Here is an 8,874-nt window from a genome sequence, read left to right on the forward strand (position 1 = left end):
CCCTTCCCTTAGCAGGTGCGATTAGCGGGGGCACGAGTGCATCGTGGGGGCCACACGCAGGGCCTGGGGGCTGCCAGGACGGCCCCAGCTGCGGCAGCGTGGAGCGCTTCGGCTTTACGGCCATTGGAAACGGTTGTGAAACATTCCCCCGCCTCTGTTTCCTCCCGCTCATCTTGCGTCCCAGTCGCTCTCCAGCGCTTTGTAATGGCAGTGCACCAAGTAAAGCCAATTACAGCCGCATAAAGAAAGCGAGTAAATGAAATGCAGTTGAAAATATGAGGAATTGGAAAAATCTCTGGAAGCTTTGGAGTAGCTGCTGGTGAGCACATGGAGCAGATCTCTGTAGCCAGTGGAAAGTTTGAAGCGCGCTGGTCGTGGCCGCGCCTTACCCCCGTGGGAGTTCTTCCCAGGGGCAGCAAAGGGCCAGACGCCCGCGTGTGGGCTCTACTCTGGGCTGGGATGGCAGCAGGAGCGTGCACAGGCTGCCCTGGGTGCTCCTCCTGGTCCCTGCTGGTCTTTTTTAAAGCCTGTGAATAAACCTCCCGCTCCCTGTGATTAAGGAGGCTTTTGCTGGCTAATCTGGAGCACAGGCCCTCGTCCTCCCCGCCAGGGCACCGGATCAATAACCGGTGCGAGTGGAGGCTGCTCGGCACCTCTTCCCTGCTTCCCCGGGGCAGGGGGCTCTGCCTGCCGGGAGGGCGGCCGAGCCGTGAGCAGGCGGCAAGCGCAGGGGAGGCGAAGGTGAGGCAGCCCTCTGCAGCCGGCAGCTTAACGTCTGCCGGCTGCCACGGGCTCCTCGCCCAGCGGGCCGGTGTGCGGAGCCCGCAGGCAAGAGTCACCGCGCACCCCGGTGTGCAGCCCGGGACGTGTCCCTGGTTCTGTCCCGACCTCTTGCAGCAGAGCTGGGTGCCCTGAAACCCCGGGAAATCTGGGTGGAAACACCGTCACCTTCTTGCCGCTTGCTTGTTCGTGCGCGGTGTGCGATGCGTCGCCAGCGGGTGCTTTCCACTCCGGGAAAACAGCCCCTCTTGGGGCTGCTAAGGAGTTCTGTCTGGGGAGGTTTGTTGAGCTGCTTTTGTTCTGGCCCAGGGCTGTTGTTAAATGGCCAAGTGAATGCACGTCTCTCGTGATAGCGATGCCCAGGTGCCCACGTCCTGCAGGGCACGATTATTGTCACAGCAAGGAGGCACCTGCGCTCGCCGCGTTTTATCCTTCGGCTGTAGGAGCTGATGGTGTCTGCACGTGTTACTAAGCACGGGGACGCCTTTCTGTCTGTCTGAGGAGGCCGGGGTGGACCTTGCTGGCGGGTTGTGGCACTGGGGAGGTCCTTGTCACCCGTGCAGGGAGCAGCATGGAGCCGTCAAAGGGATGAGCATCTCCCTGAGGAACAGGGCATGGCTTGGGAAATGGGCATCTCCTTCCCTAAATATTCCTCCGGCGGGTTTAGGAGGGTGCCAGGCTTTGTGGCCCGACCTGTCTCTGCCGGGTGCCTCGTGGCCGCACCGTCAGCATGTTTCCTGCGTGAAATGATACCCCGAGGTGGGAGGTTGAACATTGCAGCTCTGGAACGCCCTTGGGCCCTGTACTGAAATCTGGGTGCTGCAGAGCGCTGCCTTGGCAGCTTTGGTGACTGCAAAGCCAGCAGCTTGCCTTGGTGGCAAGCTCGGGGGACGCTGGGGACGGCTGCAGGGTCCCAGGAGCAGGAGCTGGGCCAGACATTCCCTCTGCACGCCGAGGGAAGGAGAGCTGCTCCCATCCCCAGGAGGGCGGGCCAAGTGTTTTGGATGGAAGCAGTTTGTTGCTGGGTGGGTTGGTTTGTTTGGGAAACGTGGGATTAAAGCAAAAGGAAGTGTGTTTTCCTCCAGCACTGTCATGCTACCAACCATCTGCTTTTCTCCACAGTTTTCAGGGAACCGTACACCGTTCGGGTGGAGGACCAAAGGTCGATGCGTGGAAACGTGGCTGTTTTCAAGTGCCTCATCCCCTCTTCAGTGCAGGAATACGTTAGTGTTGTGTCCTGGGAGAAAGACACCGTTTCTATCATCCCAGGTAAGAGAGGAGCCACTTTCCTCTTGGAAAATCTGACCTGCTTTGCCGTGTGTGAAACTCACGGTGGGGGAGACACTTTGTTTCGGCTTGTTGTCCGTGCCTGTGCTGCCCAAGCAAAGGGTTTTACTGTTGAGCACCTTGTGGCTTCATACGGGGAAACGCCGGTGGCGCGAGCGGTGTGCTGCGCCCGGGGTCTCCTTGGTGCTGTGGCTGGTGCTGCGTGTGTCTCCGGGCTCGCGGGTGGTTGGTGTAAGCGCGGCAGCGTGTGTGCCCCGGCCTGGCCTCTCCCGCCTGCCCGCGAGCCAGCTCGCTGCGGGAACCTGGCAGCCAGGGCTTGGAGAACAGGAGAAGAGCCTTCCCGCGCTGTCCGTGTCCCGGCTCCTGCGCTCAGAGCTGGTTCTTGTGTCAGGACGATGTGCAATATTCTAGCTTCTCTTGTGAGCTTTTCACAACTGTTTCAGCCACGGGGAAAGGAACTCGTTAAAAACGGCATCGTGCGCCTCTTCCCCGCGCTGGCACCTGGAAGCTGCTTGGCCTCCCTGTCCCACGTGCTCACCCCGTGGCCCGGGACGCGTCCCGCTCGGCGCTGACTTCGATCTGTGGGGAAGGGGCCTGCGGGAGGGAGAGCGGTGCCCGACTCTGCGCAGGGACTTTGTGGCTCTGGGTGTTTAACCCCGTGATTTTTCTTTTGGTGGATGCAGAGCACCCTGGCTCCCCATGGGAGCAGAGACCCTCTGAAACCAGGGTCTTCCCCTGGCTGGTCCCCTGGGGAGCGGGGAGGGGAGGTGGCGGGAGCAGGGGTGGGACATGGCCTCCCGGCACCTCCGTGGTGGGGGGGCAGAGGAACCAGGGAAAGTGCTCGCTGAGCCACGCCGCTGCTGCGGGCTCCAGCCCCTGCCCGGCTTGTCGCAGGCTTTGAAGCAGCGCCGGGGGCTGCGGGCAAGTGCTGGGCACAGCGTGGGGCCACCCCGTGTCCCCGCGTACTGAGGTGACCTTTTGGCTCCCTCCTCGGAGCTGGTATTGATGGCAGCACTGGCTGCCTGGCACAGCATGTGTGAGCAAGTAGTCAAGCAATCAATAGCGCTTTCCCCAGGGGGATCCAGAGAGAATTAAAGGATTTTGCCCAAAGTGAATGCTCTGCGCTTGATATTTGCTCACAGGTCAGCAAGTCCTGATGCTCCTCCAGGGCTCGGTGTTGCTGCGCCAGCAGCGTGGAGAACAGATGCCACAGGGAGCGGGACGCGGGCCAGGGCACCCGCTGACCAGGCATGGGAGGCGATTCCCTCTAATCCCTCCTGCAGGGATGTTTCTTCCTGAAGGAGCTTAAGGAGCAAAGTGCTTCATCTGGAGGGGGGTGACAGCTTCTCCTGAGGGCTGTGTGGCTCTTGCCGATAGCCCGCACCTCCTGAGCATCGGTAACCTGCTGACTCAGCGCAACCCGTGGGCTCGGAGGCGGGCAGAGGGGAGCTGGGCTGAAGGAGTGACCAGGGAGCACAGGCAGCCCTCCCGATGGAGGCTGTGCCCGGGCGGGCGCAGAGCCCCTGTCACGGTCTGCGGGGCCGGGAGCCGACTGCCTTCCCCTGGTCAGACCCGCGTCTGCGGAGCCTCTCCCCCAGCACTGACCCCTTTCTGGTAGTCTTGGGATGAAAAACGACATGAAACTCTTCTCCTCGGGAACGTGGTCTTCCCCAGACGGGTGTTTGGAGCGATAAGGCTACACTGAGCCTTTTGCCTGGAAAGGGATGTTCTTGCTGGAAGGAGCTTCCGGCACTTCAGGGCGCTTTGGAACACTGTGGAAATGTCCCTTGTGTTTTAGCAGGTGAGAAACCTCCGGGTGGTCCAAGATGTCTGTTTAAAAGTGTGTTGGGGGGGGGCTCACCTGGAGGGCAGCGGTGCGTGGAAGAGGCACAGCACCCCTCGGTAGGGTGCAGGCGGGTGCCGCAGCCTCGCCAGCCCGTCTCTGCTGAGCTCCGGGAACCGGCCGCGTCGAGGAGCGAGCACAGGGCCGGCTTCTGTAGGTGCCTTGGCCCGAGGTCTCGGTGTCACCCATCTCCTGGGCGGTACAGTGCGTCCCGGGCGGGCGGCGGCTGCTCACGGCGCTCGGGGTTCCGCAGGACGGAGCAAGCGGTGCCCGCGCTCCGGGGCCGAGGAGCGTGGCGGGTTTGCTCGGCAGCAAGTTTGTCAACCGAGCACCCGTGCACTTGCGTGGTCTTAACCAGACTTGTTCTCAAGTTTGCTGTGGCAGTGGATTTTTTAATATGATGATTTAATTAGAGTGGAACGATTTTAACATTCTAAAGCAATAATTACCCTAAAGACAGAACATATAAATTGTGTTACAGTGCAGAGTCAACACAAGCAAACATGTTTTGCCGTTGGATTACAAATATAGTATCTGCCTGAAGCTTATTTTTTTTATTGCTCTTGTGTTCGAGCTAAAACTGGCTTCGCTGTTACCAAACCCGTGGTCTTTTCATGACCTCTGCTTCTGTCCTAATTCTGAGCAGAGAAGGCGAGGAAAGGGGGTCCCTGCTGTTCAGAGTGAACAGCATGAAGGCTGAGAAGAGCTGAAGTGTGGTGCTGAGGCCTAATAGCTCCCTTCACCTGCAGAAGTGCTTTCTGCATCGCGGCACCGAGCGGTTGCGCAGCCACAGCGCTGCACGGCTCTCCTCCGGGCAGCTACCGAAAGAAACGGTGCGTGGAAGCGCCGCAGCGCTCTCGGAAGTACATCCACACTGTGCTGACGGCTGGCCGTGTAGCGTGGCGGTCTCTCCTCACGTTGGTGTGCCAGACGCGCTGCTTTTCCTGAAACTTTTCTCTGGTGCTTCCTGTGGACGACCACTCACCTTCCCAGCAGGTCTTGGTGCAGCGAGGGATGGACAGTCCTAATGTGCAGGAGCAGGAGAAATCTCCATCCAGACCTCTCTGTGTCGGAAAACTCCTTTAAGTCACCATTTTCACAGCAAATGTCCGATTTCCTTAGCATCCCTGGGTTTCCCCCCACCAAACCAAAATATTTTGTAGCTCGGAAGGGAGGGGGGCGAGCGTTTTCCCTGGGGCTGCTGTTCTTGTGAGCTCAGGCCTCCGGGTGGCCCCTTTGTCAGCTTTCTCGTGTCCTTTGTCCTCGTAATTGGGATTACGGGGCTCCCTCCTCTGCCACCACCCTTTCCAGACGAGCCTTGCTCCTCTTTGCTGGTGGGCCAAGGACTGGGGGGGGGCTGGTGCTGGCAAGCGCGTCCTTCGGGAGCAGCTGCTGGGGCTGTGTTGGGAGGGATCCCCCAGCGCTTGCGGGGGGTGCTCTGGGTCTGCGTGGCCCTGCTGCAGGAGGGGCTTTGGGTGGCGAGCTGCGTTATTTGGTTAACTGGGCGACACCGTAACTTACCCTGGAATCAAAGGTAAGTCCTTTATGGAAGGTTGTCCGGCACATAAATCCTCATTAGTGTAGCTCGTTTTTGTTTAATGCCTACCTAACTGTGCTGTAGTCTAAAACTGTGTGTTTAGTGAAGTCAAAGGTTGCAGAGAAATTACAGGGTTTTCAAAAACCCATTTGCTTTGCTGGTGCTCACATCAAAATCAATCTTGCCTTTCGTTCTCAGCCTTGTCACAAACACGCAGCAGCACTCGCAGGACTCCGGCACCTGATGTAGGCTGGTGCTTCCTGGGAGTAGAGCAGCGGCGCTTACAGAATCAGGGTTTGCGGATGAGATTGCACTTCACACCCAGGCTGTGATTTCAAACTCTGCTGCTATTGATGAATCTTGATATGTACTTGGGGGGGAGTGATGGGAGGAGGATGGGAGGACTGCAGCTGAGCAGAATGTTTTACAGACCTCCCTCCCTTTTCCATAAGGAAAGAGGGAGAAACTCCTGCTACAAACCGGTTTAAGAACTCAACGCGGTAAACAGCTGCTTTTTTATTTTTGAAAGCACTATCACCAGGCTGGGTAACGTGAAGACTCTCGCAGGCGCATGCATGGCTTTGACTTGTCATGGAGGATCTGTGTTTCATGTGTGGCCGAAGCCGCTTTGGTGGCCGTGGTCTGGCCATTGCGGCGCGGACACGGAGATTCGCGGTGTCGCGTGGCTTGGTGTCAGCAGCCACAGCCCCCACGTGACTGGGCACGTGGCACTCGTGCTAGCGTCGACCCCGTGTCTGTGGGACCTCGTGGAGCATGTGTCCGGCCACGATTCCCAGAAGTGATGTGGGGAGCTGCTCGAGACGCTGGAGAGAGTGGATTTTTGAGCAACCGCCAGCCCCTCCTCTGCTGTTGCAGTGTGTTCGTTGGAGCCCTGCTTGGCCTTTGTCACCCCACGAGCACAAGTGTGCCTGTACGCTTACACCCCGGCTGTTCCTCAGCTGGCTCCGGGATGTGAACGTGCCCGTTTGCCTTTCTTGGCACAAACATGCCGCCTGCCCAGGCTGTGCCCATTGTGCTACCAGGAGCGCCGTGCCGGGTGGCAAGGACAGCCCTGGGGACGGCTGCCCGGTGTCGCTGGGCTCCGGTCCTTCGGCCGTCGGTGCCCGTCTGCGCTGGCGCACCCAGAGAGCGTGGCGGGACTTGCCTCGGGAGGTTCAGTGTCCGCTGGGACGTGTGTGTCACTCAGGTGCACGGGCCTAATGCTGCCAGCGTGGCTCTCTGTGGTCTCTGGAAAGCAAAAGCGGTGTCCAGGGGAAGCCAACAGTGTTTGACATCCCATCCGGCCCAGCCTGTCGGTAGCCTGCGGCTCGCGAGGGCCGTGCAGAAGAGCAGTGGTTGGGAGGCAGTAAATGTTCCTGGATTGGCAAGCCCAGAGCCAAGCTGGTATTCGATGCTTCAGTGTCGTAGTCTTGATAGATTGTGTTGGAAAAAATCTAAATAGAGCTCTTCTCAAGGTACAGACATTTCTAAGGGTGCTGCTTGTCTCGGCAACCTTAATACACATCCTCCGAGGGCTGCAGATACTCGGATGTGCTCAGCTACTCGTTGGATAGCCACAAAGACCTTTCTTTGGAAAGCAAAACGTAAAGCTTGCCAGAAGGATGGAACTTAAAAAAAAAAAAAAAAAGGTTTTGGTGTATGTTCTTGATTGAACGGTAGCCTTTTAGGAGTTTCAAAAATAGCTAATCTGTTGGCAGTGTGTTGGGAATGAGCTTAATTTGACCTGAGCAGCCCTTTCTGCCCCATCCTCTGCAGTGCCCAAGACTGTTTATGGGATTCTTAAACTCATCTCAGCCGCTGTTCAGTGGTGTGGGAAATGAAATGGCAGCAGCTTTCTTGTGGTTAAATGTGGCCATTCACCCTGAAGACGTGTGCTCTCCTCTGCTGTACCTTGCAACATCTGCCACCCGTTACGTTTTTCTCTCAAATATTAGAAGTGCAACTGTACACAAATTCTGCTGCAATCCATCTGCAGACGTGGCGAGTCTGGGGACGCAGCACGAGGCCGCCGGCAATTAAACACCCGGCGAGGATTGATGGGTGCAGCATTCCCCCCCTCGCCGGGCTGCTGCGTGCCGGGGGGCTCGGAGGGATGATCCAAGGGGCCGAAGAGCCAGGACCTGGATAATTCAGCATTGTCCTTGTCTCAATGGGCTCGTTCTGGGGGACATCAATCTCCTGGTACTGGAAGCTGGGACAGAGTAAACACGGCGAGGCGAAAGGCAGTCCTTGTTGGCGTGTTTGTCTCCCCCGAGATGGTTTGGGCCCAGGAGATAAGTTACCTAGGATTGTTACCGGCTATTAGTGGTTTTATTTGGTTTAGCCTCAATGCGGAGTAACCCTGGCTGGTTTGAATGAAGTGCCGGGGAGCAAGCGGCCGGCAGCTTGGAGCGTGCAGGGCACGGGGCCGAGCACGGGGCTGGTGGCCGCTGCTTCTTCCTCGGCAGAGGAGGGGGCCCAGGCTGCTGCCGCCCGCTGCCCTGCTCCCCCCGGCACGTGCACGGAGCGATCCGTGCGGACAGCTTTGCCGTGAATGCTGTGGCCTCTGGGCAAAAGCCTGGCAAAGAATTGGCCTTTTCAGTTACATTTTGTAGCTTCTGCCTGGGACGGGTTGACTCGCAGCATGGAGCAGCCTGACGTGATCTAAGCGAGCGTTGTCCTACCCTACCCTGTCTAGGGGTGCTGCAAAACCTTTTCCCCTGTCAATCCCAAGATCTCTAAAGGTGGCCTGGCTTCTCCCCCACCCCTTGCCACCCTCTCTGGCTGCGACATGTGCCCAGACCTGTTACAGAGGGAAGTAGCTCCAGGCGTTATTCTCACCAAGTGGGGTGAGATTCTGTCTGAAATCATTTCATCCTTCCCCAGAGACTTGGCGTGAATTTTATCTAATCGCCATGGCAACAGATAAAAAAAGGTGTGAGCACATCTCCTTTTGCTGTGATAATTCAGATTTATATATTCAGATCAGATTGGAGTTAGAGATTTTAAAAGGAGCAGATGCAGCAGAAGGTGTGACTGCAAATAATGTGGCGAGAATGTTTGATGATCCTGCCCTTTAAGAGGGGAGATAGCTTTCCTGCAGGTTTTTTTGGAATGTAATTATTCCATCAAATCCACTTTAACAAGGACTCATTATAGCCCTGATAATGCAGAGTCACGTTGGAGACAATCTCGCACACGCACCAGCAGAAGGGACTACAACAAGTAAATAAAATGCCTGCGAACGGCGCGGCGTGAGGGCCCGGTTGCTGCAGGTGCCCCGTGGAGTAGCGCCTGGGACGCAGCGTGGGCTAGGCAGTGGCTAGCCGAGCTCCAGCAGCCCTGGCCCGTGGGCCACCGCGAGCTCCTTGGCCTGGCCACGGCCCTTGCGCGGCTGCGGCAGCCCTGCGGGCGCTGAGGCCGGCGG

The 8,874-nt window shown here is 57.9% G+C and overlaps 1 protein-coding gene across 1 annotated transcript in view; it reads left to right on the forward strand.

Moving 5' to 3' along the window:
• The window catches only part of DSCAML1 (DS cell adhesion molecule like 1), a 102,136-nt gene that overhangs the window by 7,746 nt on the left and 85,516 nt on the right, over positions 1-8,874 (forward strand). Inside the window, exon 3 of the mRNA XM_026863602.1 lies at positions 1,903-2,049. Coding sequence (XP_026719403.1) covers positions 1,903-2,049 — 147 coding nt within the window. The remainder of the gene's footprint in view (positions 1-1,902; positions 2,050-8,874) is intronic.

This window comes from Athene cunicularia (assembly GCF_003259725.1).
Source record: "Athene cunicularia isolate RWA chromosome 24 unlocalized genomic scaffold, athCun1 chr24_part1, whole genome shotgun sequence".
NCBI classification, from domain to species: Eukaryota; Metazoa; Chordata; class Aves; order Strigiformes; family Strigidae; genus Athene; species Athene cunicularia.